Source organism: Rhinoderma darwinii, chromosome 5, assembly GCF_050947455.1.
Source record: "Rhinoderma darwinii isolate aRhiDar2 chromosome 5, aRhiDar2.hap1, whole genome shotgun sequence".
NCBI classification, from domain to species: domain Eukaryota; kingdom Metazoa; phylum Chordata; class Amphibia; order Anura; family Rhinodermatidae; genus Rhinoderma; species Rhinoderma darwinii.
In genome coordinates, this window is record NC_134691.1 from 325,945,378 (window position 1) to 325,963,602 (window position 18,225).

General features: G+C 42.0%; 1 protein-coding gene across 3 annotated transcripts in view; it reads left to right on the top strand.

The window, feature by feature from the left end:
* Positions 1-18,225, top strand: part of LOC142652141 (uncharacterized) — a 333,622-nt gene that overhangs the window by 266,702 nt on the left and 48,695 nt on the right. For all 3 annotated transcript variants that reach the window (XM_075827658.1, XM_075827659.1, XM_075827661.1), the window contains exons 9-10: positions 2,209-2,262; positions 16,054-16,158. In XM_075827658.1, the coding sequence (XP_075683773.1) occupies positions 2,209-2,262; positions 16,054-16,158 (159 nt within the window). The remainder of the gene's footprint in view (positions 1-2,208; positions 2,263-16,053; positions 16,159-18,225) is intronic.

The window sequence follows — 18,225 nt, forward strand, 5'->3', positions numbered from 1 at the left end:
CTTTGTTTACTCCCAGGGGATGAAAATCTGTCCTATTCATGTGATGGTCACACAAATGTACGGCTTGTTACAAGAAGAGAACTGCAAAAAGTTGGGTTAGAGTTTTTTTTAATCTCCCCTGTGGTGGGGCTACAGGTCTATTGAACAATTGCAGAGGGTCCTAGCAGCGGGCAACCTGTGACCAGCTTAGCATTGGAGGACAATTCTATCGAAAAGGGACTGTAAAGAATTTCCTTTGTTTTGAAGTATTTAACCCCTTAACGACATGTCACGTACATGTACGTGACAGCTGTTAAGGGGAAGTATGGAGCGGGCTCATGGACTGAGTGCACTCAGCCGACACCTCACTGCAATAGGCGGAATCAAAGATCACTAACTATGATTCCGCCCGTTTAAAACCTTAAATGCCGCTGCATTTAAATTGTTAGAATCAGGGGGTGGGGGCTCTCTCCAATATGCCATCACCCCCCCCCCCACAACATGATCGGTGGGAGACAATGGTTGTTTTGGCAGGCCCCCAGGTCTGCCATCTTTGTACTTCAATGAGGGCTGCAAGGGAGACTGTGAGTTTCACAGTACAGTATATTGCAATACATTATTATTGCAGTATATCATGCAAGCGATCCAATGATCGCTGGTTCAAATCCCTTAGGGGGACTAATATAAAAAGTGAAAAACTATTAACGTTTTTTATAATGTTCCAAAAAAAAAATATTAAAAGTAAAAAAAAAAAAAAAAAAGAACCTTTTCCCATTTTTTTCCCTAAAGCAATGTTAAAAAAAAAAAATTAACATAACTAGTATAACCACGTCCGTAAAAGTCCAAACTATCACAATATAGCGTTCTTTAATCCGCTCGGTGAACGCCGTAAAAAAATAAAAATATAAAACATTTTTGTAAAAGCAATTTTTTATAGATTGCTGTTTTTTGGTCACCTTAGCTCTCCAAATTTTTTTTTAAAAAGAAGTGATTAAAAAAGTCACATGTACCCCAAAATGTACCCACTAAATTGATGGAAAAATAAAAAAGTTATGGCTCTCCGAATATGGCGACACAAAACATTTTTGCATCTTTTCAGCTTCCCAGTACGTTATGCGGTGCAATAAATGGTGCCATGAAAAACGACAACTTGTCCCGCAAAAAAACAAGACCTCATATGGCTATGTCGACGAAGAAATAAGAAAGTTATGGCTTTTGGAGAACGGGTAGGAAAAAATGAAAATGACAAAACTCAAATTGCTTGGTCATTAAGGGGTTAAAAATGTTTAAAACTATTTTTTATATGTGCCAGGTTTTCACCCCTACTTGCATTATAATATAAAACTTTTTTCCGTAAGGCACACGGCCCGGTGGTCATTTCTACGGCCCGGACACTTAGCCGTAAATATACAGGAAGGTGTCCATGGCCCATAGAAATGAATGTATCGGTATTATGAAAAAAAAAATGTACATTTTTTTTTTACATTTCCTCACCAGTGTCCTGACAAAGGTTTCCCGGTATTTAATAATAATACATTTGTGGAATGGAGCAGCCTTTTAAAATATCTTCTCATACCATAGTGATTGTCTTCACTGAGAGAGAGTATATTGCCTCAGCTGTACATTATGGCTGCTGTCATCGATGCTCCTCGCCAGGTATTCATCCGGCGGACCGGTTTCCCCTTGTTATTTTATCTGTCAAAGTCCAAGCTCAAAGACCGCTGAGGTTTCTGTCAGGTTGAAGATATCAGCATATCCCGGTCACGGAGGTCACTCATAAAAAATGTAAACCTTTCTGCCGAATTCCCGGCTAAGCTAAAACTACACGGCAGATGTGGAAGGAGATGCGTCATATTGTAGGTTTATGGATGAGGACGATCTTCAGTGAATGTTGAAATGATGTTACGCTCAGGCTAAATGGCTTCATAATATTGATGGTCGTATGAGAATTTATTGGGCCATCAACATTTCTGTTCGCTCAGCGTGAGGGATATGACCAAATAAAAATCTATGTCTTACCAGGACATTATACAGTGATTTGTTGTGTGATGTGAAATATTGATGACCCAGTACAGAATAATTCATTGTATATTTTTCTTATTCTTTGGTTGTGGACCAGAAACCGTATCAATTATTTTACAGAGAGTTTCATTTGAAGTCTTTCTTGATTTCCTCATGCCCTATGATATCATCTAAATCTAATGCTTGCCGTTTTTGTATTTTTTTTAGTTGGCTACAGAGGTTTTGGAGGGGCTACTGGAAGAAGATGATGAAGTGATACAAGTAAGTTCATACAGAATTTTTGAGACATCATTTTTTGGTCTTTACTTCACCCACCACTGTCCATGTCATAGTCCAAACCTCCTCTCTATTATAGTCTCCAACCTCCAGACTTTTTTCACGTCCACTGTCCCATGTATTAGTTCCAACCTGCAAACTATTTTCCCACCACTGTTCCATGCCATAGTCTTAACCTCCATCCTATTGTCCTCTCCGTTGTCCCATGTCAGTCCTAACCTCCACTGTTATCCCCTCCACTGCGTCATGTCATAGTTCTAGAATTTCATCTATTAACCTCTCTACTGTCCCATATTTTAGTCCCTACCTCCACTCTTATTCCCACCACTGCCCAAAATCATAGTCATAACCTCCACTCCATTATCCCACCGCTGTGCCATGTCCTAGTCCTTACTACCCATATTATTCCCACAACTGTCCCATTTCATATTCACAACCTTCACCCTATTATTCTCTCGACTGCCCCTTGTCATTGTCTCTACCTCCACTCTTATTCCCACCAGTCCCATATCATATTCCTAACCTCCACTCTATTATCCCCACCGCAGTGCCATATCCTTGTTTCTACCTACCATCCGTTATTTCCTCATCTGTCCCATGTCATAGTCCCTACCTCCACTCTATTATCCCCACCGATATCTAATGTTACAGTGGAAATCAGATATCCGTGCACTTGGTGAGCTTGTGATAATAAATAGTAGCCAAACTGAACAAGCAGAGTTGCAGTATAAGGCTTCGTTCACATCTGCGTCCGGGCTCCATTCTGACATCCCGTTGGAGCTTCCTGTAAGAACAGAGCCCTGACGGAAACAAACGGAAACCATAGGTTTCCATCACCATTGATTTCAAATGTGACGGATCCGGTGCAAATGGTTTTTGGTTGTCTCAGTTTTGCAAGGATTCCGTCGTTTTGGGGATAAACCCAAGACCATGATTGCCCCCTCACCACCCTCCTTTATATTCGCCACAGATAGCAAGTAAGCTTTAATTATAAGAGGGGAATTCTCCGTCCATACCTAGATCTCCGCAGGGAAAGCTTTGAATGAGGAGGCTGAATTTTTTTTTTTATCTTTAAATCCCAATTCAAAAAAGTTAATGAATAAATAATCTTATATCAATACTGTTTTTAGCGTCTTCCAGTCACAAAGCCTGTAAAGTGCAAGCTCTTGCGCGATTCATCTTTCCCAGGCAGGAAATAGGCTCCATTCTTATCTAATTGTCTGTATGTGGAATGTTCTGCTTCAAGAAATTCTCCGTCAGACCAGTCAATGGCTTTTTATTTTTCCATTTACTCGTCTTTTTGGAGGGCACTTCAGCACATTATTCCTGATCTTACCTTACAAGCAATCCATTTTCACACATTCATCTTCATTTAAAACATTTTACCCAATCTAACAACAGTGATTCTTTGTAGAGTAACACTTATGTATTTAATAATACGTTACATGCAGAATGTTCTAGATTCTATGCCTCATTGTCCTTTGTCTTGTACTTGGTTCTGTGTTTTATAGAGCTCTTTATGCGACAGGTGCATTTGGCAAACACAAAAATAGCATTTTGTACTCTGACTTATTCATATAAGTTACCATATTCTTCAGACTATATAGTCCTGAGACTGGAAGGCCCGGCTATACCAGCCCCCCCCCCCGGACCAGTTTCTTAAAGATCTGGCAGAGCGCTCATGAGCCTCCCTGACCAATTGTAGAGCTCAGGGGCTCATATACTGTACTTGCGTGGGGCCCTCTGTCCATATTGTGAATATTCACCCCTGAACAAAAGTTTTATTCTTTTTTTTTATTAACCTCTTATAAAATATTCTTTAAGGATTAAAGCTCTGTTTTATTGATACAGAGCTCCACATTTCCTGCATAGGAATTTGTCATCAGAAAATAACCTATTGTTTAAAACATATTTTTTAAGAATTTTGGGGTGATTTTTATATTTTTATTTTCTGTCATTATCTATATATAAAAAAAACAAACCTAAAAGCAGTTTTTACTCCGGCCATTGAGGCTCACAATAGACAGACACTTCCTGTTCTGTAGAGATCACTTCTCAGCAGTCATTCCATTATCATCACAGGCAGGATTACACTGACAGGTAACACCTATATATATCTACACTCATCCACATTGAAATTTCAACACCAAGAAGGACAAGCCATCAGGTTATGCAAATCGAAGTGGCAGGTGTTGCTAAGATCTGCAAATGATAACATTTTCAAGCTCTTCGCTCCAATCTGTGGCATGTGGGGGGGGGGGGGGCATAAAAGGCAGATTGGAAGCAAAGTTTTTTTAGCCACATAAAACCTCAAAGATGATTGTGCGCTGCCTCCTGTTCGTCGACGTGACAGTTATCGGCACTTGTCGCAAACTGATAGGGACAGAATCCTTGAACTGAGAGACCTTGGTTTATTGCTCCGGTAGATCGCTACGCGCCTCGCCCGAGATGTCAGCACTGTTCAACGCTGCGTGTCCCGAAGGTTGGGAGAACAATAACAAACAGGAATGACAGCTATAGGTGAATGGAGGCAAACCTCTGCATGGACGGATCATCTGATTGGACGAATGGCGCATAGTGATCCATTCTGTACTGCAAGTGAATTTGGACATCATATCCCAACCCTAGGACGGCAACCAGTGTAAACACAAACTATCAGAAGGCGTTTGCACGACATTGGGTTACGAGCCAGACGTCCGGCTACAGGTGTTCCATTGACCACACACCACCGCTCTCAAATGCTATCATGGTGCACAGCAAGAAGGCAATGGAGGTCTATCCTCTTCAACAATGAACCCCCCTTTTGTCTCAGACGCAAAGACAGCAAGAGATTGGTCTGGAGACCACGTTGGCAATGCCATAGAGAGGCCTTCACAAGGGAATGTCACACCGGTCCTACTCCTGGGATTATGGTGTGGGGTGGCATAATGTACGGCAGCCGGACTCTTCTAGTCTTCATTTCAGGTACACTTTTAGCTCGGCGTTAAATTAATTTGTTCGTGGAACCAGTGGTATGGCCAATTTTCCAAATCATCCCAGAAGCCGTTTTTTAACAGGACAATGCCAGGTCACATGTTACTCGTGCTACTGTGAGCAGCCTGTGTGGTCTAAACGTGCTACCACGGCCTGTTGCTCCTCCGGACTTGTCTCCCATCGAGCACATCTGGGACGTTTTTTTTTGGCAATTGTAAATTGAGGTGCCAGCAGCCAATCTTGATGATTTGCGTGCCCAAGTGCATTCAGCGTGACATAACATTCCTCAGACAATCATTAACCTCATCCCTCTCTGGCCACTTTTGACCTTTCTGACAGAGCTTCATTTTTCAAATCTGACATGTTTCACTTTGTGGTAATAACTTCGGAATTCTTTTACCTATTCAAGCGATTCGGAGATTGTTTTCTTGTGGCACATTGGACTTTATGTTAGTGGCAAAATTTGCACGATACATTCAGTATTTAATTGTGAAAAACACCATAATTTTGCAAAAAAAATTTGCATTTTCTAAGTTGAAATGTATCTGCTTGTAAGACAGGCAGTTATACCACACAAAATTGTTGCTAAATAACATCCCCCATATGTTTACTTTAGATTGGCATCGTTTTTTTAACGTCCTTTTATTTATCTAGGACGTTACGAGATTTATAACTTTAGCAGTAATTTATCAAATTTTCAAGAAAATTTCAAAAGGCTATTTTTACAGGGGCCAGTTCAATGTATTCAAAACAGCATTTAGAACCTTTCTTAACCCTTTAGACGTTTGACAACAATTAAGGCAAAGTAGAGGTGAAATTTACAAATGTAATTTTTTTTTGCAGAAAATCATGTTTAATAAAAAAAAATTGTAACACAGAAGGTTTTACCAGAGAAACACAACTCAATATTTATTGCCCAGATTCTGCCGGCCTCAGAAGCAAAAGAGCACCCAGAAGATTTTAGGCCTCCTTTTTATTAGAATATATTTTAGGCACCATGTCAGGTTTGAAGGGCTCTTGCAGTGCCAAAACAGTGGAAATCCCCCAAAAGTTACCCCATTTGGGAAACTACACACCTCAAGGAAATTAACTAGGGGTATAGTGAGCATTTTGACCCCACAGGTTTATTGCAGAAATTATTAAAAGTAGGCGGTGAAAATTAAAACGTACATTTTTTCAAAGAAAACTTAGGTTTAGCTTATTTTTTCTCATTTCCACAAGGACTTAAAGAGAAAAAGCGGCACAACATTTGTAAAGCAATTTCTCCCGAGTAAAGAAATACCCCACATGTGGTCATTAACGGCTGTTTGGACACACGGCAGGGCTCAGAAGGGAAAGAGCGCCATTTGGCTTTTAAAGCTCAAATGTCACAGGAATGGTTTGCGGAGGCCATGTCGCATTTGCAAAGCCGCTGAGGGACCCAAACAGTGAAAACGCCCAAAAATTTACTCCATTTTGTAAACTACACCCCTTGAGGAATTCATTTAGGGGTATAGTGAGCATTTTGACCCCACAGGTGTTTCATAGATTTTATTACAATTGGGCAGTGAAAATAAAAACAATCCTTTTTCTTCAATAAGACGCAGCTTTAGCTCAACATTTTTATTTTCTAAACAAATAAAGGAAAAAAAGAACCTCAACATTTGTAAAGCAACTTCTCTGCAGTATGGAAATACCCCATTTGTGGTCATAAACTGCTGTTTGGGCATACAGTAGGGCTCAGAAGGGAAGGAGCGCCATTTGGCTTTTGGAGCGTGGATTTTGCTTGCTAGTAGATTTGTTTGGGGTTTTACTCGTATGTCAGTTTATAATGTGGTGGGTGCATGTAAGCTGGGCAGAGTACATCAGGGGCATAGTCAAGTGGTATAATAATGGGGTGAAAAACCCAGTAAAATAATCCATAGATGTGTGTTATGCCGTGACACAATCCTTTCTGCACAGGCCGGTGTCACACTGATAAATGGTGTCTTTACTTCTCCCCCTTTTGGTCCACACTCCGCACCTTTGCAGTTTGGGGAATTTTGCTGGGAAGTGTTGTCCTGGTATAATACGGGCGCCCTCGCTTCCTGCAGATCTGTTTGGGCCCTCTCCTTCCTGGTTCCCTAATTTTAGGGCCTTGATAATTCACCTCTTGAAACAGAAGAAATGTTCCCCTCGGGCTGGCACAACTGCATATTTTTTATTTCCTGACTTATTGGAGCCTTAACTAATTTTATTTTTTCATAGACGTAGTGGTATGAAGGCTGTTTTTTTGCAGGACGAGCTGTAGCGATTATTGGTACCATTTTGGGGTACATGCGACTTTTCGATCACTTTTTATGCTTTTTTTGGGATGCCAGGTGACCAAAAAACAGCAATTCTGGCACCGTTTTTTTAATACAACGTACACCATGCGCTATAAATTACATGTTAACTTTATTCGGCGGGTCAGTACGATTCCGGCGATACCAAATTTATAGCACCTTTTTATGTTTTACCACTTTTTGCACAATTAGTTTTGTAAAAAGAATGTCTTTTTTTTCTTTCGCCATGTTGTGAGAACCATAACTTTTGAATTTTTTTGTCCACGGAGCTGTATGAGGGCTTTTTGCGTTTTTTGCGTGACGAGCTATAGTTTTTATAGGTATCATTTTTGGATACATGCGACTTTTTGATCACTTTTTATTCCAATATTTGTAGGGCAATGTGACCAAAAAATAGAAATTCTGGGATAGTTTTTTACAGAGTTTTTTTACGCCATTCACCGCGTGGAATAAATTACATAATATTTTTATAGTTCAGACCATTACGGACGCGGTGATACCAAATATATATGGTTTATTTCTTTTTTTCAATAATAAAGGACTTGATAATGGAAAAAGGGCAATTGTGTTTTATTTTATTGTTTGAAACTTTTATAATATTTTTGACAAATTTGTTTTCACTTTTATTTTACACTTTTCTTTAGTCCCACTAGGGTACCTGAAGGTCCAAGTGTCAGATTTTTTTTCTAATACATTGCACTACCTATATAGTGCAATGTATTAGATCTGTCAGTCATTCACTGACAGCAAGCCGATTAGGCTTTTCCTCCAGGCGGGGCCTAATCGGTTTCCATAATGGCAGAGCAAGTGGCCATTGTTAGGCCTCCTTTTGCCATAGCAGCAGTCGGCAGCCCTATTATTGCATGGCAGGGCTGCCGATCTGCTACCAACCTCTAAGATGCAGCGATCACTGCATCAACGGGGTTAATGGCAGGAATCAGAGACAGCTCCGGTTCGTGCCATTACAGGTGGATGTCCGCTGTAACATACAGCTGACATCCACCGCTGATGATGCCGGCTTAGCCCCTGAGCCGGCACCATCTTGCCAGCAGCTGCGTAAGCATTTTACGCCCCGCCTCCGGGCGGGCCCTGAAAGGCTTTCGTACTTGGCATACCGGGAGGCTAGTGTTAGGCCTCCGGTTGCCTTTGCAGCCACCGGCACCACGGCAATTTCATTGCTGGGGTGCCGATGAGCTGCAAACCCCTTAAATGCAGCGATCGCTTTTGACCGCTGCATTTTAGGGGTTAATGGCGGGGATCGGAGCAAACTTCGGTCCCTGCCATTACCCCAGGGTGTCAGCTGTAGCATACAGCCGACACCCAGGGATGGTGGCACCGACTCAACTTCTGAGCCGGTGGGCACCATTTGTCGTATGGATACGGCAAAATGCGGGAAGCACTGGCTTTCTATGACGTATCGATATGACAATTGTCAGGAAGGGGTTAATAACCTCACTGATAGCATGCCAAGGCGTTTAAGTGCCTGTATTTCTGCACGTAACACTCAAACTCGATACTGAATAATTTAAGATGTTTGGAATATTTTGTTTACATTTTTTTGCATTTGCATATCATTAACATGTCTATCCATCCTGTGATTTCCACATTTCCAAAACGTTTCCTTCTTGGTGTTGGAATTTGAATGTTGAGTAGTGTAGATAACACCATTGATAATAGACTGATCCTTCCTGTTCTGTAGAGATCACTTCTCAGTAATGATCTCATTATCATTAGAGGGCAGTATTACATTGACAGGTAACACCTTTATATAGAGAACACAGGATCCACCATTCACAATAGACTGACCCTTCCTGTTCTGTGGAGATCACTTCTCAGCTATTATCTCATTATCATCACAGGCAGGATTACAATGACAGGTAACACCTATATATAGATAACACAGAATCCATTAAAGGGAATGTGTCGCTAGAAAAATATATATATTTTTTTAGTTAAACAGTTAGTATATAAATGATTACACATTGTTCTAATTTTTTTAATTTTTTCACAAGTCAGGAAATATTATAAATTAGATTCTAATTTATAACATTTCTATGTGCTGGTCACTAGAGGGAGCAATTCCCAAAATTGCAGCATTGGCATGTGGTAAAGCAACCTCATTGCTTTATGCTGCAAAATTGGAGTAGACACACTCGCTCTAGTGTCCTCAAACAACAGGGGGTCCTTTCTCCTGGCTAGTGCCAGGAGAAAGGAGGGGGTTGAATGTTCAAACCTCCTACACTGTGTGCCACCATTTTTTTGAGCGAATGCACAGTGTAGGAGGATTAGATACAGTGGTAATCAGACAGTATAACACGAACATACACACACATCACATACACAAACATAACTTACCTGCTCCTGCCGCCGCCGCTGCCTCCGCTCCCTATCCTTACTTCTGAACATATGGACGGAAGCCGCGACCGGAAGTAGTCATCTTATTGTCCGGCCATGGCTTCCGGTCCACATGAAAATGGTGCCGGATTTCGCTCTGCCGAAGACCTTCCTTTTGGACTGTGTGGGAGCGGCGCATGTGCCATTCCCACACAGACGGCGTGCACTATACTGAATGGAACGGCTCCCGTTCGCATTCTCTATGGGGATGTATGTGCCGTATTCCATCTCTACAGAGATGAAAAAAAAATGGCAGCCCCCATAGAGAAGTAAAAGAAAGAAAAAAGTACAACACAAAAACACAAATAAATAAAATGTATTTTAATGACATAATAAAAGCAATAACATATAAAAAAAAATAAATTTCTTGACACCTTCCCTTTAAATGATACAATTCTGTATGTCTGAAGCTACCACTAGAGGGAGCTAATATCATTATACATTAAACACAATAACCATTTGTATGCAGATAGCTCCTGAGCTCCACTAGTGGCAGTGGGAGGCAGCCTGTATTTCTATGCAGATGATTTAGAGCTCTTTATCAGAAAAACTAAGCTCCGATTGCTGGAATGGTATATTGTAAAATGAATCGACATAATTTTGGAACTAAAAGCAACATGGTGTTAAAAGGTAGACATTCACTGTAAGAATTTAAAATGTTTTACATTTATTACTAAAAATATAGACATTCAAGACATAACTATGGGCTACTAATGTTCCGCTGATAAAAAGAAAAATAGAAGTGAGTGGTTTAAAATACATCGCGGGCATGAGGCCGTCTAGGAATTCTAATACTTTAAAGACTGTATTGTAACACAATGTTATATAGAGTATATGAACTTGGTTGTGAGTCGCATTCCCCCGCTGTGACGATACACATAACAAAGCACTTACTTTAATAAAGCAATTCAAATTTCTATGCACATAAGTGGTCACCTTGGAGACGGTAGAACACAGGTTAATTAACATAGCAACACATTTGTCAAGATCTAACGACTTTTGGGGGCATATATGTTGCCTCTTGTATCACTGAAGTCATATTTTATAATGCAGGTCTGTTGTCTATTTGATAAGACGCCCATGTATATGTTTCCTGTATATGACCCGCCGCGGATCCTCTTGTATTCAACAGTATCTACCGAAATCCTAATTATTATTGACATATATAACGCACGCTTACCTGCTTTTAAGAATCCGTATTAGGGAGAATTGAGAATTGTCCTTGTATATGAATATAGGTCAGTCCCACATAACGATAGCTAGAATACCGTGTTAACAGGCAGATTGACCCTCCCCATAACTTTTGTTAACACGGTTTTTTGGGGTGCTAACGGGGTGCCCATATGAATGCACTCTGTCTGTTATGGGCCAGTATGTATGCACCCTGTCTGTTATGAGGCCTATATGTATGCACCCTGTCTGATATGAGGCCTATATGTATGCTCCCTGTCTGTTATGAGGCCTATATGTATGCACCCTGTCTGATATGAGGCCTATATGTATGCTCCCTGTCTGTTATGGGGCCCATATGTATTCTCCATGTCTGTTATGGGGCCTATATGTATGCTCCCTGTCTGTTATGGGGCCCATATGTATTCTCCCTGTTTGTTATGGGGACCATATGTATGCTCCCTGTCTGTTATGGGGCCTATATGTATGCTCCCTGTCTGTTATGGGGCCCATATGTATGCTCCCTGTCTGTTATGAGGCATATATGTATGCTCCCTGTCTGTTATGAGGCATATATGTATGCTCCCTGTCTGATATGAGGCCTATATGTATGCACCCTGTCTGATATGAGGCCTATATGTATGCACCCTGTCTGTTATGGGGCCTATATGTATGCACCCTGTCTGTTATGGGGCCCATATGTACGCTCCCTGTCTGTTATGGGGCCCATATGTATTCTCCCTGTCTGTTATGGGCCAGTATGTATGCACCCTGTCTGTTATGAGGCCTATACGTATGCACCCTGTCTGATATGAGGCCTATATGTATTCTCCCTGTCTGTTATGGGGCCCATATGTATGCTCCCTGTCTGTTATTAGGCCTATATGTATGCTCCCTGTCTGTTATGGGGCCCATATGTATGCTCCCTGTCTGTTATGAGGCATATACAGTGAAGGAAATAAGTATTTGATCCCTTGCTGATTTTGTAAGTTTGCCCACTGTCAAAGACATGAACAGTCTAGAATTTTTAGGCTAGGTTAATTTTACCAGTGAGAGATAGATTATATAAAAAAAAAAACAGAAAATCACATTGTCAAAATTATATATATTTATTTGCATTGTGCACAGAGAAATAAGTATTTGATCCCCTACCAACCATTAAGAGTTCAGCCTCCTCCAGACCAGTTACACGCTCCAAATCAACTTGGTGCCTGCATTATAGACAGCTCTTACATGGTCACCTGTATAATAGACTCCTGTCCACAGACTCAATTAATCAGTCTGACTCTAACCTCTACAACATGGGCAAGACCAAAGATCTTTCTAAGGATGTCAGGGACAAGATCATAGACCTGCACAAGTCTGGAATGGGCTACAAAACCATAAGTAAGACGCTGGGTGAGAAGGAGACAACTGTTGGTGCAATAGTAAGAAAATGGAAGACATACAAAATGACTGTCAATCGACATCGATCTGGGGCTCCATGCTAAATCTCACCTTGTGGGGTATCCTTGATCCTGAGGAAGGTGAGAGCTCAGCCGAAAACTACACGGGGGGAACTTGTTAATGATCTCAAGGCAGCTGGGACCACAGTCACCAAGAAAACCATTGGTAACACATTACGCCGTAATGGATTAAAATCCTGCAGTGCCCGCAAGGTCCCCCTGCTCAAGAAGGCACATGTACAGGCCCGTCTGAAGTTTGCAAATGAACATCTGGATGATTCTGAGAGTGATTGGGAGAAGGTGCTGTGGTCAGATGAGACTAAAATTGAGCTCTTTGGCATTAACTCAACTCGCCGTGTTTGGAGGAAGAGAAATGCTGCCTATGACCCAAAGAACACCGTCCCCACTGTCAAGCATGGAGGTGGAAACATTATGTTTTGGGGGTGTTTCTCTGCTAAGGGCACAGGACTACTTCACCGCATCAATGGGAGAATGGATGGAGCCATGTACCGTCAAATCCTGAGTGACAACCTCCTTCCCTCCACCAGGACATTAAAAATGGCTCGTGGCTGGGTCTTCCAGCACGACAATGACCCGAAACATACAGCCAAGGCAACAAAGGAGTGGCTCAAAAAGAAGCACATTAAGGTCATGGAGTGGCCTAGCCAGTCTCCAGACTTTAATCCCATCGAAAACTTATGGAGGGAGCTGAAGATCCGAGTTGCCAAGTGACAGCCTCGAAATCTTAATGATTTACAGATGATCTGCAAAGAGGAGTGGGCCAAAATTCCATCTAACATGTGTGCAAACCTCATCATCAACTACAAAAAACGTCTGACTGCTGTGCTTGCCAACAAGGGTTTTGCCACCAAGTATTAAGTCTTGTTTGCCAAAGGGATCAAATACTTATTTCTCTGTGCACAATGCAAATAAATATATATAATTTTGACAATGTGATTTTCTGTTTTTTTAAAAAAATATAATCTATCTCTCACTGGTAAAATTAACCTAGCCTAAAAATTCTAGACTGTTCATGTCTTTGACAGTGGGCAAACTTACAAAATCAGCAAGGGATCAAATACTTATTTCCTCCACTGTATGTATGCTCCCTGTCTGATATGAGGCCTATATGTATGCACCCTGTCTGATATGAGGCCTATATGTATGCACCCTGTCTGTTTTGGGGCCTATATGTATGCACCCTGTCTGTTATGGGGCCCATATGTATCCTCCCTGTCTGTTATGGGGCCCATATGTATTCTCCCTGTCTGTTATGGGGCCCATATGTATGCTCCCTGTCTGTTATGGGGCCTATATTTATGCACCCTGTCTGTTATGAGGCCTATATGTATGCACCCTGTCTGTTATGGGGCCCATATGTATGCTCCCTGTCTGTTATGGGGCCTATATATATGCTTCCTGTCTGTTATGGGCCAGTATGTATGCTCCCTCTGTGTTATGGGGCTCATATGTAGGCACCCTGTCTGTTATGGGGCCCATATGTATGCTCCCTGTCTGTTATGGGGCCCATATGTATGCTCCCTGTCTGTTATGGGGCCCATATGTATGCTCCCTGTCTGTTATGGGGCCTATATGTATGCTCCCTGTCTATTATGGGGCCCATATGTATTCTCCCTGTCTGTTATGGGGCCTATATGTATGCTCCCTGTCTGTTATGGGGCCCATATGTATTCTCCCTGTCTGTTATGGGGCCTATATGTATACTCCCTGTCTGTTATGGGGCCCATATGTATGCTCCCTGTCTGTTATGGGGCCCATATGTATGCTCCCTGTCTGTTATGGGGCCTATATGTATGCTCTCTGTCTGTTATGAGGCCTATATGTATGCACCCTGTCTGATATGGGGCCTATATGTATGCACCCTGTCTGTTATGGGGCCTATATGTATACTCCCTGTCTGTTATGGCGCTCATATGTATACTCCCTGTCTGTTATGGGGCCCATATGTATGTTCCCTGTCTGTTATGGGGCCTATATATATGCTTCCTGTCTGTTATGGGCCAGTATGTATGCTCCCTCTCTGTTATGGGGCTCCTATGTAGGCACCCTGTCTGTTATGGGGCCCATATGTATGCTCCCTGACTGTTATGGGGTCCATATGTATGCTCACTGTCTGTTATGGGGCCCATATGTATGCTCCCTGTCTGTTATGGGGCCTATATGTATGCTCCCTGTCTGTTATGGGGCCCATATGTATTCTCCCTCTGTTATGTGGCCTATATGTATGCTCCCTGTCTGTTATAAGGCCTATATGTATGCACCCTGTCTGATATGGGCCTATATTTATGCACCCTGTCTGATATGGGGCCTATATGTATGCTCCCTGTCTGTTATGGGCCTATATTTATGCACCCTGTCTGATATGGGGCCTATATGTATGCACCCTGTCTGTTATGGGGCTCATATGTATGCTCCCTGTCTGTTTTGGGGCCCATATGTATTCTCCCTGTCTGTTATGGGGCCTATATGTATGCTCCCTGTCTATTATGGGGCCCATATGTATTCTCCCTGTCTGTTATGGGGCCTATATGTATGCTCCCTGTCTGTTATGGGCCTATATGTATGCACCCTGTCTGTTATGGGGCTCATATGTATGCTCCCTGTCTGTTATGGGGCCCATATGTATGCACCCTGTCTGTTATGGGGCCTATATGTATGCTCCCTGTCTGTTATGGGCCAGTATGTATGCTCCCTGTCTGTTATGGGGCCCATATGTATTCTCCCTGTCTGTTATGGGCCAGTATGTATGCTCCCTGACTGTTATGGGCCATTATGTATGCTCCCTCTCTGTTATGGGGCTCATATGTATGCTCCCTGTCTGTTATGGGGACCATATGTATGCACCCTGTCTGTTATGGAGCCCATATGTATGCTCCCTGTCTGTTATGGGGCCCATATTTATGCACTGTCTGTTAGTGGGCCTATTTTTATGCACCCCTTCTGTTCGTGGAACCATTTGCATTCACCATGTCGGTACCTATGTGCATGTTTTAGTGAGGGGCCCATGTACAAGCCCTCCTGTCTATGTCTAGAACCTGCTCCCTCCCAGTTAGTCCCATGTGAATACCTCATAAAGGGCCGATATATGTTCATCACTTTAGTTAGTGTATCCGTGTGTGCACCATTTTAGCTGCGTAATCTTTGCTTTTTCACCATATGCCGGAGATCTTCACCCAGGTCACAATAAGCAAGAAAAGTAGAAACAAATATTTAAAAAATCCTTGCAGAAATCTAATCCTATAGATACTATACGTAATTGACATCATATACAGTACACAGCCCGTTCATTACAATGGTCATTTAAAAAAAAAAAAGAATATTTTAAAATCTTTCTTCTGTGATTATTATTCATTGTACGGGATCATTAAAAGTCATTCACACCAGCCAGGGATATTATCCGCAGCTCTCGGCCCTCTCTCGCCGGCTGCTCGATGCTCATAATGATGCACTTTTTGACCCTTGTCTTGTAGGTATGGTATCTTTTGGGATGGGTCTGTTATCTGCAAGCCAAGGAGTCTGACGATGAGGCGGCTTTCAAGGACTCTGCCAGGACGTATCTAAGGAAAGCCAAAAAGGTAGACAGCTGCTGTATGCATATCTTGATCTGTTTTTATCCCCTGTGGTTCACCTGTCACTGAGAGTAAGGGCTTTGTGTTCTCCTTTTTTTAAATGAGAAATGTGCAGCATGAGGGGGATGAATAAACCACTTAAAAAAAAAAAAAAAAGAAGAAAAAAAAAGTCGCAGCTCCAGAGATATTTGTGTTCGTATTTTTATGTGAATATGTTTTTATTGTTCGCCACTGTGAAGTTGCATTTGTTCCTTTTCATTATGATCAAAAAGATTTGAAAGGAGCTTGTGAAATAGTTTTCCGAAAACAAAAAAGGGATTACTTTTAGCCGTGACAAAATCTTGCTTATCTTTTGCTTTTTTGCTGAAATATATTTGCTCGGAAATAGAACGCTTTATTATGTTTGTTTTATATTTTCTATTACGTATTTATTTTTGCTCTGCCAGCGCTTAGTGTGATAGCAGCCGCACGCTCTCAGCTTGGTGTTTAAATGGCTAGGATTGCAAACAGTGTATTGTAAAACCCCATAGGAAAGCGGGATTAATTTTGCATAATGTATTTTTGAGTTTCCTAGGTGCCTGTACAAAGCCGTGGCGGCCATATTGCCAGACGGACTTGCTAGAAATTAAGGGCATCGCAGACGCGCAGGGCACAATTTCATGCCTCAATAGTGTCATTAAAGGGGTTCTCTGCTTTGCATAACCCTTATTTGTTACAAGGGTCGGATGACAATAAGCTGATCACAAAGTGTCCCCCAGCTGGAACCCCCCAGCGATCAGCTGTAATCTTTGTGGAAACCTGGCAGTAAGTGTTTAATTTCCCTGCAGCGCCACCACAGGAGAAATGAAGTGTTACACAGTGCCCATTCATATCAATTGGTTGTCTGTGTAATTCAGGACAGGACAGGTCCTCCAGGGCGAGAGACAGTTTTTGTAACCGCTCTTCAGTCTAGCCAAAAGATGAGGATCCTGAATCGAGGACCCCCTCTATTTACTCAGAATTCCCGGATAGGGTGTATAAAAATGGGTTTTGAAAACCAGACAACCCCTTTAATACCTTTCTAATTCATAGAACTTTTGGCCATATCCCATTTTACAAAGAATTTAACTGCATGTTTTTTGCCGTTACAGTAGGTTGTTTGCCGTTACAGTAGGTTGTTTGCCGATACAGTAGGTTGTTTGCCGTTACAGTAGGTTGTTTGCCGATACAGTAGGTTGTTTGCCGATACAGTAGGTTGTTTGCCGTTACAGTATGGTTTCTACATTGTAGAAACACATGGTTCCCTGACATGTTGTCCCCACACCAGGAAACGTGTCCGCCATATATTAGTTGACATGTGCACAAAGTTATGTTAAAACTTAACTCCTCCCGTGGTGGGAAACGATTTAAAAATGGCTGCTGGAAATTGTACATCATGTTTCCTAATTAATGGGGTTATCCATGCATTTTATATTGATGGCCTATCCATAGGATAGGTTATCAATATCAAATTGGGCGGGGTCCGATTGCCACATCCCTGCCGATCAGAGATCCGAAGGGGCCGCGGCAACAAATGCTACAGCCTCAGCAATGTTTACCAGGCACAGCACCGTACACATCTGTAGCGGCTCTATGCCTGGGATTGAAGTTCAGTCTCACTGCAATCCCAGGCACAGCCGCTCCGGATGTGTACACCGATGTGCCTAGTAAGCTATAAAGCGGGCGCTGCGTTTGTCACTGAGGTCCCTTCAGTCAGTTAATTGGCAGGTTGTCGGGAGTGTGACCCCCACCAATCTGATATTGAGTTCCTATCCTTCGTATAGGTCATCAATATAAAATACTCGGAGAACCAAAAATGAGTGCCACTGTCATAGGAAAGGCATCTATATCATGTCTATAAACAGAGTGCATTTCGTACAGCCCACTGAACTGGAGTATGGGGGGCTGTATTTGGCTTCCACAGTTGTCCCACTAGAACACACTATGCCTGTATTTAAAGTACTACCACCTCATGACCATGGCAATTTAAGTTTTATGGCTCATTCAGACGAGGGTGTATCACGTCTGTGAGACGGCCGTTAAAATAACACGTCA